Source organism: Heteronotia binoei, chromosome 5 (assembly GCF_032191835.1).
Source record: "Heteronotia binoei isolate CCM8104 ecotype False Entrance Well chromosome 5, APGP_CSIRO_Hbin_v1, whole genome shotgun sequence".
NCBI classification, from domain to species: domain Eukaryota; kingdom Metazoa; phylum Chordata; class Lepidosauria; order Squamata; family Gekkonidae; genus Heteronotia; species Heteronotia binoei.
The window spans coordinates 125,825,176-125,850,095 of record NC_083227.1 but is presented as its reverse complement, the minus strand read 5'-3'; the positions used below and the strand labels follow the sequence as shown (position 1 = coordinate 125,850,095).

At 43.3% G+C, this 24,920-nt stretch overlaps 2 protein-coding genes across 2 annotated transcripts in view; both read left to right on the top strand.

Annotated features, from left to right (window-relative positions):
- The window catches only part of CDX1 (caudal type homeobox 1), a 77,563-nt gene extending 69,075 nt beyond the window's left edge, over window positions 1-8,488 (top strand). Inside the window, exons 2-3 of the mRNA XM_060238317.1 lie at window positions 6,138-6,283; window positions 8,040-8,488. Of these exons, the coding sequence (XP_060094300.1) occupies window positions 6,138-6,283; window positions 8,040-8,243 (350 nt within the window). The 3' untranslated portion in view covers window positions 8,244-8,488. The remainder of the gene's footprint in view (window positions 1-6,137; window positions 6,284-8,039) is intronic.
- A 15,940-nt stretch (window positions 8,489-24,428) lies between these two features.
- The window catches only part of SLC6A7 (solute carrier family 6 member 7), a 45,314-nt gene continuing 44,822 nt past the window's right edge, over window positions 24,429-24,920 (top strand). Inside the window, exon 1 of the mRNA XM_060240319.1 lies at window positions 24,429-24,634. Coding sequence (XP_060096302.1) covers window positions 24,602-24,634 — 33 coding nt within the window. The 5' untranslated portion in view covers window positions 24,429-24,601. The remainder of the gene's footprint in view (window positions 24,635-24,920) is intronic.

The following is a 24,920-nucleotide window of genomic DNA, read 5'->3' as shown; positions in this document are numbered from 1 at the left end:
TTCCATCCCCAGCACAGCCACCAGTCGCAGCCTGGCTGAGCTCCTTATGGGCTGGCGGATGACCACATTACTTGACCGCATGCACCCAGACCGTGCCCCAGATCTACAAGAGGTTCCAGAGGCGGTCCAGATACCCCGGAGGTTTGACACAGGAGACTTGGTGTTCGCTAAAAGCTTTGGGGGGGGGGGCAGCATGGGTACCAGCCTGAGTTTCCAGGGTACCAGGGTCAGTGATATACGAGGTCACCTCAGAGGAGGGGTTTATGTGGAGTCGACACATTGACCAATTGTGGTCATGTGAGGGGTTTAGGGGTGGACGTGACCCACAGGCTACACCAGCCCCAAGTGGCCCACCACCAAGTGAAGATGAGGTATAGAGCCCTGTGTTCCCATCAGCACCCAATGCCTCAGGGGAACCAGAGCTTCTGATCATGCTGGAGACCATTGAAGGTCCAGAATACCAGCTGAAGTGCATAAAGCACAAGAACTGCTGCCAGCAGCACCAAGCCAAGACTGTCGTTCCGCCCATTCCCACATTCCGGAGGTTGACACGAGAGCGCCGCAAGCTTGCATACTTACAGGACTATGGTTCCTAAGGCTTGCGAACTTGGGGGGGAGGGATGTTATGTATGTAAATACATGTATGTAATGAGCTTAGGGTCTGAGGAACAATGGGCAAGAGGATCCAAATCCTAACTGCCCTGCTTCAATCACAGGCCCCAGGCTGGTTTGAATGGCCCTATCAAACACTAGCATGGGAACACAGTATTGCAGGGGTGGCCAACGGTAGCTCTTCAGATGTTTTTTGCCTACAACTCCCAGCTGGGGCTGATGGGAGTTGTAGGTTAAAAAAAATTGGAGAGCTACCGTTGGCCACCCCTGCAGTATAGATATTGTTTCAGACACTAGAGTTTCTGGGGTTACGCACAGGCCCGTAGCCAAGGGGTAAAAGGATTACTGAAGGAGAATAGAGAAATAGCTGAGAAGCTGAATGCATTTTTTGCCTTCATCTTCACTGTGGAAGATGAGAAGTGTTTGCCCATTCCAGAACTGCTGATTTTGGAAGGGGTGTTGAAGGACCTGAGATAGATTGAAGTGATGAGAGAAAAGGTCCTAGGACTGATAGACAAATTAAAAACTAAGTCACCCGGCCCAGATGGCATACTTCCAAGAGTTCTGAAAGAATTCAAAGGTGAAATTGTGGATCTCCTGACAAAAATATGTAATCTTTGATTGAAATCTGCCTCCATTCCTGAGGACTGGAAGGTAGCAAATGTCACCCCCATCTTTTAAAAGGGTTCCAGAGGAGATCTGGGAAATTACAGGCCACTCAGTCTGACTTCAATACCGGGAAAGTTGGTAGAAATGGTTATCAAAGAGAGAATGAGTAGGCACATTGATGAACACAAGTTATTGAGGAAGACTCAGCATGGGTTCTGTAAGGGAAGATCTTGTCTCACTAACCTGTTAAGAGTTCTTTGAGTGGGTGAACAAACATGTGGACAAAGGGGACTCAATAGATGTTGTTTACCTTGATATCCAGAAAACTTTTGATAAAGTTCCTCATCAAAGGCTTCTTAGAAAGCTTGAGAGTCATGGGGTAAAAGGACAAGTCCACTTGTGGATCAAAAACTGGCTAATTAATAGGAAATAGAGACTGAGTATAAATGGGCAATTTTCACAGTGGAGAGTGGTAAGCAGTGGGGTACCGCAGGGCTCAGTACTGGGTCTGATGCTTTTTAAGTTGTTCATTAATGCTTTGGAGTTGGGAATAAGCAGTGAAGTGGTTAAGTTTGTAGATGACACCAAGTTGTTCAGGGTGGTGAGAACCAGAGAGGATTGTGAGGCACTCCAAAGGGGTCTGTTGATGCTGGGTGAGTGGGCGTCAACATGACAAATGAAGTTGAACGAGACCAGTTGCAAAGTAATGCGCACTGGGCCAAAAATCCTAACTATAAATACAAGCTGATGGGGTGTGAACTGGAGGTGACTGACTTGGGGTCATGGTAGAACTCACTGAAAATGTCGAGACAGTGTGCAACTACAATAAAAAAGGCCAACACTTTGCTGGGAATTATTAGGAAGGGAATTGAAAACAAATCAGCCAGTATCATAATGCCGCTGTATAAATCGATGGTGCGGCTTCATTTCGAATGCTGTGTACAATTCTGATCACCGCACCTCAAAAAAGGTTATTATAGCATTGGAAAAAGTGCAGAAAAGGGCAACCAGAATGATTAAAGGGTTGGAACACTTTCCCATGAAGAAAGGTTAAAATGCTTGGGGCTCTTTAGCTTGGAGAAACATCGACTGAGGGGGTGACATAATACAGGTTTACAAGATTATGCATGGGATAGAGAAGGTAGAGAAAGAAGTCCTTTTCTCCATTTCTCACAATAAGAGAACTCATGGACATTCAATGAAATTGCTGAGCAGTCGGGTTAGAATGGATAAAAGGAAGTACTTCTTCACTCAAAGGGTGATTAACACATGGAATGCACTGCCACATGAGGTGGTGATGGCTGCCAACATAGACAGCTTCAAGAGGGGATTGGATAAACATATGAAGCAGAGGTCCATCAATGGCTATTAGCCACAGCTTATCATTGGAACTCTCTGTCTGGGGCAGTGATGCTCTGTATTCTGGGTGCTTGGGGGGCACAGTGGGAGGGCTTCTAGTGTCCTGGCCCCACTGATGGACCTCATGATGGCACCTGGTTTTTTTTGGCCACTGTGTGACACAGAGCATTGGACTGTGGGCCATTGGCCTGATACAATATGGCTTCTCTTATGTTCTTATAACATAATCAGGAGATGCCACAGTGCTGTGTCAGAAGTCTGCACCACATCTGCAATGGAATCTACAAGGAACAGCTAATGGGGAAAAACTGGGAATGTAATGGTTCAGGAGAAACATCTTGGATTCTCATTCCAGAACGTGTTCATTCAGCGAACTGTGTTCATAAAAAGAAGAGATGGAAGGAAGGCATAGTCAACATGACTTGAAATCTTCTAGACAAAGTATGAACTACATCTCTGTTATTTGGATTTTTCAAAATTATTAATGATGAATAGAATGCACAATTACAAAATAAACAGATATTAATGTTTTTTAATTGGTATAGACAGTTTTAGATTTAAAAATCTAATGTATTTGTTTAGCCTTATACTATTTGCATGTACTGTAAGAATTCATTCTTGTATCTTTTGTATGAACCTTTCTACATACAAGACATATTTGTTTGTGTCCATATCTAATGGAGTCCAAATATAAAAGTAGTTTTTATAGTTATGATTTTCACCCTAGAACATTATGCCTCAGTAAATCTGGGATTCATTTACAAAGTCTTTAATTTTGACATTTCTATAATCCTTTTCCCTTAAGTAGTTTGGCTTTCATTTACTATTTTGTAGTGCACAATAACTGCTTAGGAGAGCCAGTTTGGTGTAGTGGTTAAGTGTGCGGACTCTTATCTGGGAGAACCAGGTTTATTTCCCCACTCCTCCACTTGCACCTGCTAGCATGGCCTTGGGTCAGCCATAGCTTTGGCAGAGGTTGTCCTTGAAAGGGCAGCTGCTGTGAGAGCCCTCTCCAGCCCCACCCACCTCACAGGGTGTCTGTTGTGGGGGAGGAAGGTAAAGGAGATTGTGAGCCGCTCTGAGACTCTTCGGAGTGGAGGGCGGAATATAAATCCAATATCATCATCTTCTTTTTCTTAGTTGTGAAGGCCATATTTATCATGTGCTAAAGGATCATGACAGATTTGCATGTTTTGTTTATACAACACAGAGCTAATTCACATACTGTTTCTATTAAAATGGTGAAGCCAAGCTATAACTTGGAGATATGCTGTGCTTCTTCTGTGATATTCTTTGCAGCAACATTGTGCACACTTGGAAAAATCTAAAGCAATTATTTCCAAGGAATAAGATTATCTTCAGGACAAAATATACTTTGAGAAGTATTAAACTGGATAGATTACAATGCTTGTCTTCTGATTTCATTGTCATCTTCATAACATGTGAATTACAAATTTTAGCAAGTGTCCACGAGCTAAGCAAGAGTCAGTGTAGGCATCTGAATTTTCAACTCAGATCAAGGACACCCAAGTCCAAACTCTTGCTTGTCATGATACTTACTGTGTGGCCTTGGACCAATCATTCTCTTTCAGTCTATGGAGACATATTCCCATAGGAAATAATGGAGAATTGATCTGCAGGTGTCTGAAGTCAGGGGGTGGGTGTGGTGCTATATTTGAGGTAGAAGCACTGCATTTTCAGTATAGCATCCAGGGCCTCTTCCCAAAATACCCCCCCCCCCCCAGTTTCAAAAGGATTGGACCAGGGGGCCCAATTCTATGAGCCCCCCCCCCCCAAAAAAGGTGCCCCTATCCTTCATTATTTCCTATGGAAGGAAGGCATTTAAAAATGTGTGCAGTCCCTTTAAATGTGATGGCCAGAACTCCCTTGGAGTTCAATTATGCTTGTCACACCCTTGCTCCTGGCTCACCCCCAATATCTCCTGGCTCCACCCCCAAAGTCCACAGATATTTCTTGAATTGGACTTGGCAACCCTAGCAGGAGCCCATGAAATCAGGGGATCCTCCAGTCCCACCTGTGGGCTGGCAACCTAGGGCCTTGTGGAAAACTCCTCCTCCTTAATACAGTTCTGCAGGGCCTGAAAAATGGAAAGGTTTTGCCAGGCCTATGGTTGAGGTTGCAGAGACCTATGTACATTGGCCTCCCCTGCATTGTTGTCATCTGCATAGTCTTGTTCAGCTGCTCCACTCACTATCAGTTGCCATCCACTTGCAAGCATATGGGAAATCTACATGGGAACAGTTGGAGATGGAGATAGATTGGTTGAATGGCGCCATTGACTACTATTGTTGATATACCAATCGTTCTTATTGTGATTTGGGTTTTAATAATGGTTATACTTTAAATATTGGATTATATTATTTATTGCCTGCTTGTGGGGGAGGGAGGGCTAGAAGCCAAACAAACAAACAAACAAATAAAGGGTTTTTAGAACTTCAGACACTTGCTAGGGAAAGTATTCTTGCTCATAAGGTGCAAATGTCTGGCAGCTCAAAGGTCAAGTCTTCTAAAGAAAAGTGTTGTATTGTAAAACTGAACCTGACTGTGGAAACAACGCTGCTTCCAGTGGAAGATGTAAGCGTAAGCAGCAGGAAAACAGTGTGTATCAAATGAGTAGCTCTAATTGCTGTTAAACTGGACATCTAATTTTTAAAGAATATTAAACTATGAGATAATGAAATGTGACAAATGGCAGTTAGAGAACAGAACAGCAAGCACAGCAAAAAAAGGAAAGGAAGTGATACATACCTAGTCAAAGCAAAAGTGAACTTTCCATTACTTTCAGATTCATTAATGCCTAGGAGATCAAAGAGAGACAAAAACATATGAATGAGACTAAAGCAATCTCTTCTGGGTCTGTAGTCACAGGGGAGGCCGGTGGGGGCACTGCCCCCAACTTCCAGGTGAGGGGGGGCTGACTTCCAGGGGGGACATCTGGGGCACAGCCTGTTTTTTTTTTCTTTTTGCCATGGCTGAGCTGGCTAAGTGTCATCAGTGGTGGCTGGAACTGGGAGAGCTGAGCAGGGCACAGTGCATTGCAGCAGCATAAGCAGCAGTTGGAGAGGAGGGAGGCAGAGGAGTGGGAGGCGAGGAAGCTGCATGGAATGGGCAGGGGAGGTGGGACAGATGAAGCTGCTGGCTGCAAAGTGCTGGAGTGGGGGAGAGGGAGGTAGAAGGAAACCCCCCTGCTTGCACGCAAGGTGTAGTCCCTTCTTGACTCCAAAGTTTGAGGGTTGGTTGCCTCGACTTGACCACTTTCAGAGCCTCCAGCTTTTGCCCCTACCCCAGAAAGCTTCTGAGAAGCAGCAAGTCCCACAGTGGACTGAAAAGGGTGCCCCCTGATATTTTAAAAAGCCTCCTGACTTTAAAATCCTGGCTATGACCCTGATCTCTTCCCCAGTCTGTCCTCCTTCCTTTCCCTTTTCCCCTGGTTCTTGCCTCTTTTTGTTATCACTCCTCCCCTTCATATTCTGAGGGTTATATATTATACTGCCAGTAATTCAGTTATCTTATTGTATTTCTTTTCTTTTTATTAGGCAAGACCAGAACAAAGGACAAGTACCGTGTTGTATATACAGACCATCAGCGCTTGGAACTGGAAAAGGAGTTCCACTACAGCCGCTACATCACCATCCGGCGGAAAGCAGAGCTGGCAGCAACTCTTGGACTCACTGAACGGCAGGTTAGTGCAAACATCTGAAGCTGCCTTCATAGCTCTCACAGAATACAGTTGGACTTACATTTGAGTATATGTGGGTAGGGTCAGACTTCCAGTCTACTCAGACTTCCAGTCTACTTCAAGGCTGCTCTGTTTCTCCTGTAGGTGGTCACCTCGAGGTGGCTAATTGCAGGGAGCCAGGAGCGACTGTGATATAGTAATTGGAGTGTCAAACTAGGACCTGGAATTCAAACCCCTTCTTGGACAAGAAGACCATTAGGTTTCCTTGGGACAGCCACTCTCTCTCAGCCTAACATACCTAACAATTGTTGGCATGAAGATAAAATGGAAGTGGGGGAAACTATGTATAATAAAAGCATGATAACAGTGTGATACATCACTGCTAATTTTGTGCCAATGAATTATTAAATTTCTAAGTCTGCATTACAGAATTACCAGGCTGGATTTTTACGAGGTCTGAGAAACAAATCCTCCTCCTGTGGCCTTAAATAGGAAACTGACATGTGAGATGGGAATTGTGAGAACTGGTACTGCCATAGGCCTCACATAAACATTGGCCGTTTTCCCACTGACCTTACTCCGGAGCGACGTCCCTCTTCACTATGCAGTGTCTGCGTGGATTTCCCACCAACTGCTGCGCACAACCAGGAAGAGCCGTGGCTTTTGTGTCGCAGATGTAAACTGGTTTTTAGCGGTTTACATCTGCGATGCAAAAGCCATGGCACTTCCTTGTTGTGCGCAGCAGTTGGTGGGAAATCCGCGCAGACACTGTGCGGTGAAGAGGGACGTCGCTCCGGAGTAGGTCAGTGGGAAAACGGCCATTGTGTTTCCCATAATGCCCATTTTTTCTTGATTTGATCTGCATATGCTTGTATTACAGGCTTATTACTAACAATTTGAAATGATTATTTAGAATTCGTGTGCCGTTTTCAATCTGATCAGGAGTTAGAACATGTTTCGTACTAACCAGATTGCAAAGACATTATGATCAAAGACTAGGCATGCATCCTTTAAAAGTTTCCTGAGAACATGCACAGGTCACTGCTCATGACAAAATGGGTGGTGGTAAGTTTAGAAGTGCAAGAGCTTTTTATGACATACTGCAAGCATTTCTCTGCAGCCTTGCCTCTATAGCCGCACTCTCAGTAAGACTATAATAAAAAAATGTACTTCTGAATTTTTAAAAATCTTGCACAGAGATCTGGAAAATGTTTCAATGGATACCTGCATTAGTCTATAGTAGGAAAATAAAACAGGAATCCAGGGGCACGCATTTTAGAGCTACACAGCATATTTTCCAATATTAGCTACAATCATTCTGTGATGCTGGAACTAATTATTTTAGTTTCTATGCTGCTATTGGACTCTTATTTTATTTTGAAATAAGTGTTGAAGCCAGGAATATGGTATTTCCCAGATGAAGCCTTGGATGAAGCCCAGTGCTTTGAGGTTCTAGGAACCTTAAGAACTCTGATATGAAGCCCAAATACCATTCAAATTTGTTTGTTTCAGGAAGCTGAAAGAGATTATGTGTGGCGTCACCATACTGGCTAACAGACCAAGCATCAGTTTGAATTGGTCATAAGCTTGCTAGATGTTTTTAGGCAAATTGCTCTTGCAAAGAGCTGCTTTTTTAACAAGCAAAGACACACAATGAAAGATTGTGTTTTATTTTTAGGTTGCTGTGCATTCATCTCTGTTTCTTATTTCTTCATTTTCCTCTTTGGCTCTACCACCTTCAGCATTTTTGTTTTTGCAGGTGAAAATATGGTTCCAGAATCGGAGAGCTAAGGAGAGGAAGGTGAACAAGAAGAAGATGCAGCAACAAACACAGCCTGCCAGTACAACCACACCCACCCCTCCAGCTGTTGGCACACCTGGCCCAGTTGGGGCTATCTGCAGCAGTACCATCAACCTGGTCTCCTCATCACCAATGACAATCAAGGAAGAATACATGCCTTAAATCCCACTCTTCCCTTTGATCGACAGATTCAGAAATGTGTGGTTGACCAAGACAATCAAAGTAGCTGGCGGATGCTGCAGGATAAGATAGAGGTGATGTTATCACTGCTGAGACCATGAAGCCACTTCCTTTGCACCAGTGTGTGTTTTCCATGATAGAATTACTCCTATGTATAAAAGCAGTAGGGTAATTGTTCTTTCTTAGTTCAGTTTATGGAAGGATTTGCTGCTGTCTGAAAGTATTTAAAGGGGGAAATGCAAATATAGTTGCTGAGGAGGGGGAACAAACAACAAAAACAGGCTACTGAGAAAGTATTCCAGGATAATTTGTCAGCCTCTAGTCTGAGTTGGCGCTCAGGCCTTCATAACTGGGTCATAAAGAAAGAGTTAGAAACAAGCACAGGTCAACCATCTGAGGTCCAAATCATGCTGAATCCCATCCAGGTCAGTTGGCTGCTTCCACACCTGAATTCATATGTGTAGCACTAAAAGGCATGGTCATTCAGTAAACCATCTGAGTGGAACTGAGTGGCTGACAGTAAGCCAAGACTGAGATGGTGAAAACTGCCCAAGTGCAAAGTGCAGAAAAAGAGGCAGAAATCCTGAATTAGTCAGCAAAGTACTGAAGCCAGTTGTTGTCTTGTTTTTCTCTTACATCAAGGATCAAATTATGTACCTAAGAATTTCCTTTCCTTTTTAAAAAAAATATAGTTCAATATAGAATCATAGACAGCATTACTGATATAACTAACATGAATTTGAGCAGACTTTGGAGGATGGTGGAAGACAGAAGGGCCTGGCGTGACTTGGTCCATGGGGTCACAAATAGTCGGAGTCGACTGTGCGACTGAACAACAAAAAGAATCATAGAGTTGGAAAGGGCCATACAGGCCACGTAGTCCAACTATCTGCTCAATGAAGGATCAGCCTAAAGTATCCCTGACAAGTATTCATCTTCTAGCCACTGCTTAAAGATTGCCAGTGAGGCGGAGCTCAACATCTCCCTAAGCAGTCAATTCCACTGCTGAACTCCTCTTACTGTAAACAGTTTTTACCTAATATTCAGTTGGTACCTTTCTGCTTATAATTCAAACCCATTATTACAAGTCCAGTGTTCTGCTGCCAACAAGAACAGCTCCCTGACCTCCTCTGCTTTCAAATACTTAAAGAGAGCAATCATGTCTCACATTGACTTCTTGTTCTCCAGAATGAACATTCCCAAGTCCCTCAGCTTTTCCTCATAGGGCTTGGTCCCCAGGCACCTGATCATCCTCATCACCCTCTTCTGAACCTGCTCCATTCTGTCAACATCCTTTTTGAGGTGAGGCCTCCAGAACTGCACAATGTACTCCATGTGCAGCCTGACCAATTCAGTATACAGCAGGACCATGCCATCTTGCAGTCTGGATGTCATGCTGAACTGTATTTCAGAACGTGCCAGTACTAAACCCCTTGAGGCATATTGACTCAGTGAGAAAACATGCACACCGAAAGCCCCACACTCAGTCCCTGGCAGCCCATTACAAGGATCTCAGAAAGCAAGTTCTGAAAGAACCACCTGTTTGTCTGAGATGGTGGAGAGCTGCTGTTGGTAAGAGCAGATGATACTGAGCTAGATGGATGTCTGTCTCAATATAAGGCAGCTTCACATATGGTTCCTCTCCTGGTAGGTGCAGTAGGGCAGCAATTCAGCAACTAGCACATGGTTGTCTAGCTTCTCTCAGTTTTGGGGATGCTGGCATGCCTACCTGGTATTGCCAGCTTGCCCAAATAAAGGGTATTTTGCTTACTGATTAGCATGGGTTTTTTTGCCTATACTTGTTTTATAAATATGTGTGGATTTGAATTACTTGACTGTGCTCATCTATGTTGTTAGTCCTTTGTCAATGAAATGGAAATCCTAAACACTGACAGAAATCACTTAGTGATTCAGAAAGGGAAAACACATGTGTATCTATGTGTCAGATTCCTGTTCCTTGTAGTTTTAAGCAACTGACTCAAAACATTACACAGGAAGAAGACCCAGCTTGCTGCATCTGACTATGAGTAAGTGAGGGAAGAATGAAGTAAAAAGAGATAAGAAGAGCCCTTCTGGATTAGACCAGTGGTCCATCTTGTCCAGCATCCTAACTCACACAGTGGCCAACCATTTCCTCTGAAGGGCCAACAACAGGTCATAGAGGCCAAGGCCCTCCCCTGATGTTGCCTCCTGGCACTGAAATTCAGAGGTTGATTGCCTCTGAATGTGGAGGTTCCCCACAGTCACCATGACTAGTAGCTACCAATAGATGTATCATCCACGAATCTGTCTAATCCACATTTAAAGGCACCCATGCCTTTGGCCATCACTGCATCCTCTGGCAGCAAATTCCACATTTTAATCATTCTTTAAAGAAGGATTTCCTTTTGTCCATCCTGAATCTACTGCCCATCAGCTTCATTGGATGCCCTTGAGTTCTAGTATTTGGGGAGAGGGAGAAAAAGTTCTCTTTGTCAACTCTCTGAATCCTGTTCATAATTTTATAAACCTCTATCATGACACACACACCCCTTAGCTGCCTCTTTTCTTAAATGAAAAGGTCCAGACACTTCAGCCTTTCCTCACAGGGAAGGTGCTCTAATCCTCTAATCAACTTGGTTGAACATATGAACATATGAAGCTGCCTTATACTGAATCAGACCTTTGGTCCATCAAAGTCAGTATTGTCTTCTCAGACTAGCAGCGGCTCTCCAGGGTCTCAAGCTGAGGTGTTTCACACCTATTTGCCTGGACCCTTTTTTGGAGATGCCAGGGATTGAACCTGGGACCTTCTGCTTCCCAAGCAGATGCTCTACCACTGAGCCACTGTCCCTCCCCTCTTCTGTATTTTTTCCAGCTCTGCTATTATTATTATAAATATGGTGATCAGAACTGATACGGAAGGGATTAAACAGGGCCTGCTACTAACCAGAAAGAAATTAGAAGGGACGGTAGAACAAACATTTTTATATTAGTTTGGTGTACCAATAGTAGCGATTATGAAGGCAGCATTCCAGTGAAGCTGGAGAGTTTACACTCACTGACTCAACTCCCTCCAGTCGGGAGATATTTAATCTCCCTTCACTTGCTATATAACACCATGGGCCTTTTCTTTATTTCAGAAGGGTGGCTTGGGTTGCCAAACTCCAGGTAGCACTTGGGGATCTCCTGCTTTTACAACTGATTTCCAAATAATCACATCAGTTCCCCTGGAGAAAATGGCTGTCATAATGCTATGGCATTATGGACGCTATGTACCCTGTTGAGGTTCCTCCCTTCCCCAGTCACAGCCCCTCCCCAGATTCCCCCCAAACCTCCAGGTATTTCCCAACCCAGAGCTGGCAATCCTAGGGGTAGCAGTTGTAGCAAAAAGAAAGAAGGAGTCTTGTGGCACCTTAAAGACTTAACAGATTCATTGCGGCAAAAAGCTTTTGCACCTGCTTCATCTGGTACATGAAGTGTGTCCTAATTTGACAAGTGTAGTATATACATTAGAATAGGCAAATAAAACAGCAAACAGTGGAATCCAGTGGCATGGGAGAGGTGCAGAGTCTGTGACATTTCTGTGCAAAGCTCAAATATATAAGTGACCATTCACAACTGCTAAAACAATATTCCTAGCTTGGCTAAGCTAAATTAACATGTGGAGTGAATGAGAGAACCTTTGTACCAGTTCAAACTTAGATAAATGCAATCAAACTCTATCTCTTGGAGTTCTACCTAATTGGAGTTCTACTAAACCAGGAAACAAATGGTGGAGAAGCTGAAGATGAAACTGATATGTCCCTGATGAATATCTCAGACACCTGACTGAGCCAGGTGAATATTCTTTCAACTCTCACTACCAATGCATCTGACTTAGAAATTATAGTTCTCTCACCCTCCTAGTACCTGGGGACTTACCACTATCTAGTGCTTAGTGGCAAAACACTGATGTTTATATTTCTTTAATATGAAAACAGGTTGAGAATTATTTTGTATATAAAGCAAAAAACAAACTTTTTTTAAAAAAAATGTCTCTTCAAAAATAAAGATAATTTTAGATATATCTTTTTCTTCCATCCTTTTCTTTGATATGGTAATGCCTATGAGTTAGGTTTGAAAAGTAACAGGAACTATCTATAGTATGTGTGTGGGGGGGGGGACAGGCCACTTAACAGAAATGTTTGGCTTCAGATTAACAGATGTGATTGCTTTGTTTAAGGGTGGCTAGATTCAAATCCAGTAGTAGAGACCAACAGGATTTTGGGGTTATGAGCTTTTGAGAGTTAGCTATCTGACAAAAGAGAGCTTTGACTCTCAAAAGCTCATACCCCTGAAGTCTTGTTAGTTTCCAGGGTGTTGCTGGACTCAACTCTAGCTGCTGTACTGCAAGCCAACATGGCTACCCTTTGAAATTTTGTTTGGATGGGGAATTGATAATCATACCATGGAAAATGCATTTTAACAGGAAGGAGGATAAACTAAGGGTGTGTTCACACTACACTAAATAATGCATTTCACAATTGGACTTTTACTGTATAAGAATAGCAAAAATCTGGTTGCAAAAAGCATTATCTAGTGCAGTGCGAATGCACCCTCAGTCTACCACCACTACATATCTTTGTGGTAGGGGCAGCTTTAATAAAGCCTTTCTAACATGTTGCATAACTTGGTATTCAAAGACTTGTCTGGACCAAGGCTACTTCCACATGGAGCAATTCTCCATGTAGCCAGTGTTGCTGATCTAAATGCAGAGGAATTTCCAGTAACAACAGGGAACTGCACTTTACTTACCTCAACAGCTTTTTTTGTAGCAGGACCTCCTTTGCATATTAGGCCACACATCACCTGATGGAGCCAATCCTCCCAAGAGTTTACAGGGTCTACTATAAGCTCCAGGATGATTGGCTACATTGAGTGTGTGTGGCCTAATGTGCAAAGGAGTTCTTGCTACAAAAAAGAGCTGTGCTTACCTCAGCTTTCTGTGACTGCCATTTCCCCCTTGACTGGGAGGCTTCTTAGAAAATTGAAAATAGATAGATTACCTTAGCATTATAGTGATATATTGCCTCAATGATTGAACAAGTTCTCAGATTTTACCTTAAAAAACCCTATTTCTATCCAATTTTGCTGCAGAGATATAAGGAAAAATGTGCAACCTGCACTTTCCCCCTTATAACTCCACAACAAAATGAGCAAGAGAATGTGGGGAGCTACTAAATTGCTGGGAACTACTAATTTCCATTAATAGATAATCATAACATTATGCCTATCTAGTCCACCTCTCCAAAACTCTCTATTGTGGGGGATGGATAGTCATGGGGAATGAGAAAAGGAAAATGGCACTGATTTCCTCCAAAAACATGCATATCACCATCTCCATGGTGTCCAAAGGCACTTTGGCAGGAATCTTTCAAAAAAAAAAATTGTACCAGACTAGGTTTGGAAAAGATCACAGCAAAGTGGAGGAAAACAAAGACTCAAGACAGAGAATGGCATCATGTGGATCATCTTGAAAACACTGAGGCGGAGCAAAACATTGCATGGAAACAGCCAAGTACCCTCTGTACGCCTACATTTTATACATTTTTGGATATTAATGATAGTTCATGTTATGCAATGATTAATGATGCTAATGATTAGGGGAGGTTGGTGCTCTTACAAGTTTGCAGCATTCTTCCATATATATGGATACTGTGTCAGCCCCCAGGTCACTTCACTTGTGTAATATCTTTTTCCCCAGTTAAACAGATGCAAGTGTCATTGTGCTAAACTCCTAACCCATGCAGCAGGTTTTAGAGCTATCTGGGTCTTAAAAAAAAAAACTTCTGCAAGTTGCTACTTAGTACCTGCTATAGAGATAATACATACAGAAAAACAAGGTTCTTAAAAAATATGTCATCCATTCCTTTGTTATTAATTCCCAGAGACCTAAGTTTTAGGTATACCTTAAGAATAACTATGAGATTTCCAACCATTTTAGGTGGCAGAGATTGATGAAAGCCTCTGGCATGGTTCCCGCCGCCCCCAATCCTTTGAACTGGGCTGAGTTGCTAACACATTAACCAGCCAAAAAACATAATTGCATATTGCATGACAAATTAGTCCCCTTTACTTGTTTTAAAGTTTTTAATTTCACCAGAGGCTGTGTCTGGAAAACAAGTAACTGTTTCCTGTTATACACACTGAGGAAACTCCCTGCCTATTTGCAAGGAACATACCTTGCATTTTTGAGCCAGTTTGCTTTGCTTTTTAAAATGGCATGGGGACTGGGGAGGGCTTTCAGACAATTGCAATCTTAGCACTGAGGGCAGGTGAGGAGACCAAAGGCAGGGAAGGGCTTGCTTTCCTAGGACCAAAGACCAAGGCCAGCTAACCATAAACCGTCACTGGCTGTGGGTCTCTAATCTCAGTTTATGACTGGTAACCGGCTTACCAGCCTCCCCTTTCAAGAACAACAAACACAGAAGGAAGGCGTGAGGTAGCAAAGGGGACAGCTGGCATTGGTGCCTTTGGGAACCATTAAGGAAATTGCTTTCAGAGTAGGAACTGAGCACCTCAGTCACCCCAGTGTTTTCCACATTGTTACAGCATAACTGCTCTGTTACTCGGTTTCACCTTACTGATCCCCAGAATTAACTTTTCAGGTGGCACTTCCTACAGATGGAACAAGGAGTCATGGTGTCACCTGAGAGACTGAAGGAAGCTGAGGAGGGATGGCTGTAAATCATACTGGAGTCCTTTCCATTTAATGTGTTTCCATTACCTGACAGCAAGCTCTCACCTTCTGTGCACCTTGTGTGGGGAATTACATTGGATGTGAGCACTTGGGGGCTATGTTGCCACTCTGGAGAGCTGAGAACTGCTAGGTGCCTGCTGGGATAGAAGGAGGCTGTAGAATTCTTAAAATTCATATGATGGACAGAGGCTCTGTAGAGGGCAGGATTCCCGTATGTTTATTGGCTGTCTTTGGAAGAGTCAGTTTGAGGCTGGCACAGCTTGTCATGTCACCGTGTGTAAAATTGAATTAGCTGAAATGCCTTCCTTTGCACCACTGTTGAAGCTCAAATCTTTTTTTTTTGAAAAAATAAGCAAACAGTAGTGTAAATGCCTTAGGACCAATGTGAGGAATGGATGTGCTATGAGTATTTTTAGTTAGCACAATCTGATCAATAGTAAAACTAATGCAGAATTCAGCAGAAGTGGAAGGCCTTTCTTTCTCTACATATATCTGTGCATATATTTGAGCCGCATATGTAACAGTGATGAGGGTGAGAAGAGAATACACCTCTGAAATACAAAGATGACAGGGATGAAGAGGAAAAGGGAAGTCATATATTTCCTGAGGGATAACCATGCTGTGTATGGTAGGGAGATTCTGTGTAGGTAGGCAGCAAAGGCTAAAAAAAGAGGATGAGGATGTATCATTGGCTTAGAGGCTGCTACTGCCATATACTGAGAGAATAAAGTTTCAACTGATATTCTATCAGGCTTCTGTCTGTTTGCACAGTAGGGCAAAAGTCCATGCAGCTGCAGGGAGGTTCTTTTGACTGATTCCCGTATGGCTCAGTGGGCAGGTGATGACGGGAAGCGGCAACCACTCCTCCTCCTGCCTCCTCTCACTGATATGCCTGCCCCAGATTATGAAAGGTGATTGTGTTCCACTGTGATGTCTCTTCTGGCCCTTTCCAAAGCCTGCAGTTTGCTTGAATTAGCAACAAATTTACGTGCTTGTGAGTGAGAGTGTTATTGGGTTTTGCCATATTAACTGTTATTAGTTTCTTTTTTTTCTTATGCTCTCACTTAGTAAGTATGAGCCCTCCTCCTCCATCTTTAAATGGACTGTGTTCACCCTGACCCTCGTTCCAGAGTCCCTGAACCCTCGTTTGTCACCATTTATGGACTGAGTTTACTCTGGCCTAGTGTCAGAGATACTGGACTCTCAGTAGAGATTTATATTGTATGAACACAGGCATAAGCAGAAAACATTGGGTATAAGACAGGGGCGTAGACTTTTCAATTTCCCCGGGGGGGGGGGGGGGCTGGGGCCCAGCCAAAGGCATTTGATCCATGACATCATAGGGAGGAGCCAGTGACATCACAGGGAGGGGCCTCCATTATCACTACTTATGAATTTATAGAGAAGCTCCCTCCTCGTAAATTTAGGAAGCACCCCCCCCCTAACAATGCCCATGGACTGGGTCAAACCCAGGAGTTTGCCAGTGGTTATAGTGGTATCTCAGAGGTCTCTTGCTGTGTCCTGTTTTTGAAATTCACTTTTAGAATAGTCACTTTAAGATCTGCAAATATACATATTATGTGCATAGGACAAACCAATGGTCACAAATTTGACAGTAAAAGGCAATACAGAAAAGCTTTAGGGGAACATTTTATAAGTTTCCCTGGACGTTCACTTACAGGTGTCTTGTTTCTGCCTCATTAATAAAGTACGATTGTGCTGAAATTGACAAAACTATGGCATCACAGATACCTTTGTTTGATAAATTCATGGGTCTCTGACCCAGGGCAGAATACAAAACAGTTTCTGGGTGCTCAATTTTTGAGCAATGTACAGAGTTCAGAGTTAGTTAATACTATAGCAATATAACAAAATAGGAGTCAATTTCACCTTTAAGACCAACTTAGTTTTATTTAAGTTGGTCTTAAAGGTGCAATTGATTCCTATTTTGTTCTACTACTTCAGACCAACATGGCTGCCTATTTGGATCTATCTACTATAGCAGGGGTGGCCAGCGGTAGCTCTCCAGATGTCTTTTGCCTACAACTTCCATCAGCCCTAGCCAATGGAGAAACATTGGAGAAAACACCTGGAGAGCTATCGTTGGCCATCCCTGTACTATAGCAATATGTATGCAACACAGCAATACAATGTTTTTGTATTAACTAACTCTGAACTTTGTACAATATGTATGCAACATAGCAATACAGAGGACATGCAAGTTCAGAGTGGGTTCTGCCAGACCCAGGTTCTTGCTATGGAAGCTGACTACGTTATTTTGGACCAGGCATAGACTTCCAGCGTAACCTGCCTCTCAGGGCTGTTGTTCAGATCACATGGGGGGAGAAGAGAATGATGCAAGCTGCTTTGGCTGCCCCACTGTAGAAGCTGCAGGGAGGGGGAAGGCAATGGAAAGCTGAAGTCAGAGGGGCAGATAAAGGAAAGGAGATAGCGTTGCCAACTCCAGGTTAGGGGTGGGGCCTGGAGAGGGTGGGGTTTGAGAAGGGATAGGACCTCAGACAGGTACAATGCCATTTCCCTCTAGGAAGGCACTGGAGATCACTCAGATTTACAACTGCTTTCCAGATGGCAGAGATCATCTCCCCTTGAGGTGGGGGGGGGGGGGGTCAATGCCTTCACTTGGGTGGGTGGGAAGACACCAAGGGTAGCAGGCACTTGCCCAGAGCCTCCTTCCACAGCCTGTTGTATTTTTCTTCACAACAGGCCTTTCTCCTAGTACAAATAATAAAGCAGTCAACAAATGTGAGAACTGAGCCCAGTAGCACCTTTCAAAGTCCTAAAAGATGATGCTGTTAAAGTGATGCACACGTTATGTCAACAAATTTGGAAAACACAACATTGGCCACAGGACTGGAAAAGATCAGTTTATATTTCCAATCCCAAAGAAGGGTAATGCCAAAGAATGTTCAAACTATCACACCATTGCACTCATTTCACATGCCAGCAAGGTCGTGTTAAAGATCCTACAAACTAGGCTTCAGCAGGGTTTCGGAGAGGTAGAGGAACTAGGGATCAAAATGTCAGCATTTGCTGGATTATGGAGAAAGCACAGGAGTATCAGAAAAACGTCTATTTCTGCTTCATTGACTACGCTAAAGCCTTTGATTGTGTGGATCACAACAAACTGTGGCAAGTCCTTAAAGAGATGGGAGTACCAGACCACCTCACATGTCTCCTGAGAAATCTGTATAAGGGTCAAGAAGCAACTGTCAGAATGGGATATGGAACAACCAATTGGTTTAGAATAGGAAAAGGAGTTTGACAAGGATGTATATTGTCACCCTGCTTATTTAATTTATATGCAGAGTACATCATGCGGAATACTGGCCTGAATGAAGCAGAATCTGGAATTAAAATTGCTGGGGGGAAAATCAACAACCTCAGATATGAAGATGACACTACTCTAATGGCAGAAAGTGAGGAGGACATAAAGAACCTATTGTTGAGGGTGAAAGAGGAGAGCACAAAAGTAGGCTTGATACTCAACATCAAAAAACTAAGATCATGGCATCTGGGTGTTCGCTATGACCAGTTTGTTCTCTTGACAAAACTCTGTTAGCCTTTGCCCAGCTTCATTTTGTTCTCCAAAGCCAAACTTGTCAGTTGTTCTGGTTACCTTTTGACTTCCTACTTTGGCATTCCAGTCCCCTATGATGAGGAGGACATCTTTTTTTGGTGTTAATTCTAGAAGGTGTTGTAGATCTTCATAGAACTGGTCCACTTCAGCCTCTTCCGCATCAGTGGTTGGGGCATGGATTACTGTGATATTGAATGGTTTGCCTTGGATACGGACCAAGTTCATTCTGTCATTTTTGAGGTTGTATCCCATTACTGCCTTCCTCACTCTCTTGTTAACTATAAAGGCCACACCATTTCTTCTATGGGACTCTTGCCCACAATAATAGATGCAGTGATCCTCTGAGTTAAATTCACCCATTCCTGTCCATTTTAGTTCACTGATTCCCAAGATGTCGATGTTCGGTCTTGCCATCTCTTGTTTAACTACATCCAGCTTACCTTGATTCATAGATCTTACATTCCATGTGGCATAGCCCACAGCCTCATTGAACCACGCAGGCCCTCTTGCCACGTCAAGGCAGCAATCCATGAGAGGGTATGGTGTTACAGGAGGTTATAATGTGGCTCTAAATTGACCAATTCTTTTTTTTTTGTTTAAGGTAATTTACCTTAAGTAATCCCCTTATGACGTGCTGATCCTATCAAGTCTATGGGAGCCTCTCCCTGTCTGCCCCTTTTGGCGGCATAAGGAGTCACATGTACTGGTGTCATGCAGGGTCACAGGTCACTTGACCTATTGGTCACATACCACATGACCTCATCACCTGAGGGCACAAATTTGGTAACATAAGGCTAGCACATGGCCAGTTCAGTGTGTCTTGGTTACTCTACCACAGATTTGCACCCCCAAACTCTGTTTGGGCCACTCTGCACCTTCATGCCTTCTGCTTCAAGGATCCATGGACCAGGTAGTATCGCACCCCCCCCCCTGCAATATTCCTAAATATCCCTATTTCTCATTACTATTTTTCCTAGTTCTTGTTTGCATGTGTTTGATTGTTTATATGTGATTGTATTTTTATATGTTTTATAAGTAAATATTTTATTTTAAAACTATTTTACTGTTGGAGTTTACACCCCCGTAAATTGGTAAAAGATCTCTCTTACGCTCTGCTAGGGTCTCCTCTGTTAATTCCCCCATCTAAGAGAAGATCCACAACAATTTTGCTAACAACTCCCACTCAAAATTGTTGCATTCTAGCCCTTAGACATGTAGCAGATTTTTTTTGGGGGGGGGGGAAGGGAGGAGAAATGGAGACAGTTGGAATAGCCTTTTGTAGACTCAGATTAATGGTTCTTCTGCCATTAATATTGTCTGATCTGATTGACAATAGCTTGTTGAGTTTTGGCAAAGGGATCTTCTCTTTCCCAGCTGTGCTATAACAGGTTTAAAAAAAAAAACAACCCCACAAATATTAGTGATTGCATGTGTGTGTGTGTTCCATTAATAAATGATGAATGCCACTGAAAAATTGCTCATGATGAATTGGGGGAGAGATTGTGTATACTGTGAGTGGTATTTCCTGGTATCTTGTTATCTTCCCATGCTTATATGGTCCTACTGACCTCCTTTCCTCATTCTTCTTCTGGAAAAAAGTTCTAAAGACTCAAAATCTCAAAACAAAGCATTTCAGATGGAGCCAGCTACTGCATAATAAGTAATCGGACATGACTGTGTCTGTGAGCATAATTCATGTTGAATGCTCTATTTGTCTTAAGGGGAATCTCTTGGGAGATTTCAAATAGCATCTATTATTTGGTCATTTCTCTTTTCCACTTTCTCTTTCCACATTTCATCTTAACTGTACATCACCAACACCATTTTTGAACACTCACTTCTTCTCTCACCTGGCAGTCTCAGAGGATTACATTGGGAAGGGTAGAACCCTAGAGCTTCATTTAAATCAGCAATGGTGATGTTGCGAGGGTTTTTTATCTTATGAACTTGTTGGAACTCTTCCTCCACACTCATAGACTTTGGAATATTACTCAGCATGTGCAAAAATTTACCAAATCCCATTCAATCCTTTCTAAGGTTTTTATTTATTTTATTTATCTGGGATTTATATCCCGCCCTTCCCACCGAGTGGCTCAGGGCGGCTTACAACATATATAAAACTAACATAAAAATAAATTACACTTTAAATTTAACATTTCATAATAAATAATTAAAATCCAACATTTGTTATAAATATACATATCGTTAAAAATCAGACAGCGGTCGTGAAGCTACACTCTATTCAAATTCAAATACTGATTCGGTATACAGTCTTCAGCATTCCGGTATTCCATAATCAATATTCAGTAATCAGTATACAGGTATACAGGGATACAGGGCCGGTTAGTTGTGGGCCAGCCGGAAGAGGATTGTCTTACAGGCCCTGCGGAATTGAGTAAGATCCCGCAGGGCCCTTACCTCCTCCAGCAGCTGGTTCCACCAAAATGGAGCCATTACAGAGAAGGCCCGGTCCCTTGTGGTCTTCAAGCGGGCTTCCTTTGGCCCGGGGACAACCAAAAGATTTTGAGATCCCGATCGCAGTGCTCTCTGGGGAACATGCGGGGAGAGACGGTCCCTCAGGTAGGCAGGTCCTAGACCACATAGGGCCTTAAAGGTAATAACCAGCACCTTGTACCGAACTTGGTAGGATATTGGCAGCCAGTGCAGAGCCCGAAGTCCCGGCTGAATGTGCTCCCATCTTGGGAGCCCCAATAACAGCCGGGCGGCGGTTAAGGTGAGGATTCTAAGTTCAACTGTTTTAATGCCATACTTTTTTCTATTAAAGCTTTGTGGGGCATGATCTCTCACAGTCCCCTGAAAAGCCAAAATACCTGTTTGAATAGCCTACACTTTTGTATTTCTGTTACGTACAATGGCTCAGTAAATCTCATGTCTCCTGCAAGAGGTGCTGTGAGAATAGGAATCAACATATCCTTTGATGTAGGTAGAAATCATGTTATGCCCTGGCTTGTTTTAATGGGATCACCATTTTTTTGGTGGCTTGCTTCAATATATGGTCCTTCTTTCTCACCAAGACTCCAGGCAGATTACACAGTATAAATCAATGCAATCAATAGGATGGGATAGGTAATAAGCAATGTAATAGGATTAGGACTGCAGAAATTAAAACCAAACAAAAATTTGGAACAAAGCTGAAACAGAGCGTAAATATTAACCTGGCTTATTATACAATGCAGAAATTACATAACAGAATAATACATGCAACAACAGATAGTACGTACTGTACACTGTAGTATAATCCACACTCTCTTTCCTTTTATTAAACATCGTTCCTGAATAATTTCTTTATAATAAAGCCCTATTACCTTTTTAATGATGTCAGCCTGTTTTTTACAACAGACAGTACGTACTGTACACTGTAGTATAATCCACACTCTCTTTCCTTTTATTAAACATCCTTCCTAAATAATTTCTTTATAATAAAGCCTTATTACCTTTTTAATGATGTCAGCCTGTTTTTTAATGGTTGTGTTTTAAAGGGTTTTTCTTCTTAATGTTTGTGTTTCAATGGCTTTGTTTTATTATCTTTGTTGCAAGCCACCTTGAACAAGTCTCTGGATAGGTCATTTATAAATTTTCCTGATAAATACATTTGCAGATAGCCAGGTCGGGCCACAAAAATAATCTAAAAGCAACGATAGGGTAACATGCTATTAGCTTTGTGATCTTGATTATAATGAAGTGCTCCTGTTGCAAATAATCATATATTCATGCTTTTGCCAGTAGGTGGAGCAAGGATATCAGACACTAACTTGGAAGTGTCACAAGTGTTCATGGCACCTGACCCACAAATTCAGGTTCTAAATTCCTGTGGCATAATCTGTTTGTGCACTCAGAAGTGGAAAAGGATGAGGAGCGGAGGGAGGATCACATGATTAAAAGGGGACATGCAAGAGAGAGGAAAGACAAGGTGAAAGGAAACTGGAATCAGCTTGAAGCAAATATGTGTCTGTTTTTATGTGGATCTGAAGCATTTTTGCACTGAAAAACATGAGGCAGCTGCCTGATCAAGCACAGAAAGTCTTTCTATAGTTCTATTCTGACGTTGGGTTTTTTTGCATATGCATGATTGGTGCAATGTGAGCCTAGGCCAGGGTTGCCTTCTGTTTACTCTGAAGTTAGCAAACAGGAGCTGATTGCTTGCCATTTTAATGGGCTGTTGGGTCAATGCTAGGCAGAGTGTTGCTTCCTGGAGAGCCACGAGAGGTGCCTGAGGCTGGTTCCTATCAAAACAGAAATGGGAAACCTACCAGGACCTTGAGGAACTCCAGGGAGGCCCTGCTTTATGAGGCAATGCCTTCATAGGTTTGATGGGTAGCTACAGATGGTGAAGCCTTTTCATGGAAGTTGCTGGGACCTGCGAAGGTCTTGTTCCAACTTCTGTCCTTGCCTCCCTTCTTCAGCAGGTGTTTTACTCAGCTTCTTCTTTGGTGAGTTGCATTGTCCCTGTCGACAAAGAAGTAGACAAAATTTTGTAAAGTGGTAAAGTTAGTCTCCAATTAGTTAGTTGAGATTATGGATGAGAGAATAAGTTGTACATTCAGTGAGGTACTCAGGGTATACTGTTACTCAGGCAGCCAAACAGGGCTGGATGAACAATTCGGCCAAGTACGCACTGGCCTATGCGCTTCCACCCCTTTAGAGGCCCTGGGCTGGCTCCCCCCCCCCCCAGTTTCCCCCCTGCTTGCAGCCCGCGCAGCCAGCAACTGAGCCACTCTTTGCCTGACTTGGCTGGTGCAGCTGCTGCTGGTGTCATTGCCAAGTTTGATCTCTCTGCCTCTCCCCTGCAGCTCTGTCAAAACGGGCTTTTGAGAAGGTCCCTGCAGGCTGCAACGGGGGCCACAGACAGTGGGGTGGGCGCTCCGACTCTGAAATAATTTGCAAGGGACCTCCCAAGATTTTGACTGCCTAGGGGCCTCCACAGGGTTTAATCCAGCACTGCAGCCAAAGGAGGAAGAAACAAACAGATGACCAGTTAACCATCATGGTGCAAGCACTAGGAATGGCTCCTTTTTTGGTCTGAGAGAGGGATGGCTGCAATGTGTCTGTACCACAGTGCTCTCCTTAGTAATGCCTCTCAACATCAAATTAAGGCACATATTCTGCAATGAAATGGAATTATTTAAAGTTGAAGTGATAAATGATTGTGTAATTTTCAGATGCAGAGGCTGGATTTTTTGAAAGACATTCACAACATTTCATTGCCTTTCCAGTTCACTACATTAAGTGCCTCCTGGCTCTCTAACCTAGTTTTAAAACCTCTTCCTAAACATGTTTATTTCTTAGCTCATGGCAGCCTTGAAGAGTAACCGGCCACTTAGAAATCATACCTTGCAGGTGAGGGGAAGCACGAAGCCCTCTGACACAGAACTAAATATATGAAAGATCATGCTAGATCAGACCCAGGGGCCTCTAATCATGCATCAGGTTCCCAACAGAGGCAAGCTGAATGTTCTGGGGGAGCCCAAACAATGCACATAAAGTACCTGCCCTTCCCTGTTGCTTGCCCCTCACCCCATACACCACAATTTGTATTCAGTGGAACGTTTCTGAACTTGAATGAACCATACAGCTATCATTCCTGCTAGCCATTTATAGACCCATGCTCTAGTAATCTGTTTAATCCCCTCCTATATGGGTATTTGCCCACTCCCCACTTGCTGTTCAACAGACTGCAATTTCCATCTAACTCCAAACAAACCTGTGTGCCAGCCAGCCAGCATTGCTTCTCACCCTCCCTGGCTGCTTGCTCTCATTCTGCCTCGTTCTAGATAGTGTTAGCGTCTCTTCTCACTGTGACAGCAACACTCAGACAAGAAGAAGCAATCCTGAGAGGAACGGGGGAAAGAGAAAAGAAGGAGATTAACTCCCCACCCCCCACATACACCTCATTCTCGGATGCTTCTTCTGTCCTCCACATTGCCGAAGGGACTGTCTCCTGAACAAGTGGAAGACTGAGAGTGAATGCAAGGAGGGAGTGCATAGCAACACGACTCCAAGATGAAGAAGGGCCAGGGAGACCATCTCCGGGAGGTAAGAGGCAACAATTGGTACGAAGGCACATCTGGAGATCTCACAAAAGCAGAGGAGGGAGGATTTGTGCAAGGTGCCTTTTTGGATGTAGAACAGGTGGTTTTTGAGGATGCCAAAATACAGTGCCCCAGCTCTTCATCACTTCCTGAAGCAAGTGTACCAGGGGATGCTTCCTTTGGGACAGGCACTTAAGTAGAGATGATCTATTACAAGGGCAATGATTTCTGCTCCTGGAACCCGAGGCAGCAGATGAAGCAGGTGGATGGCCGGGTGGCGGGTGGGTGGC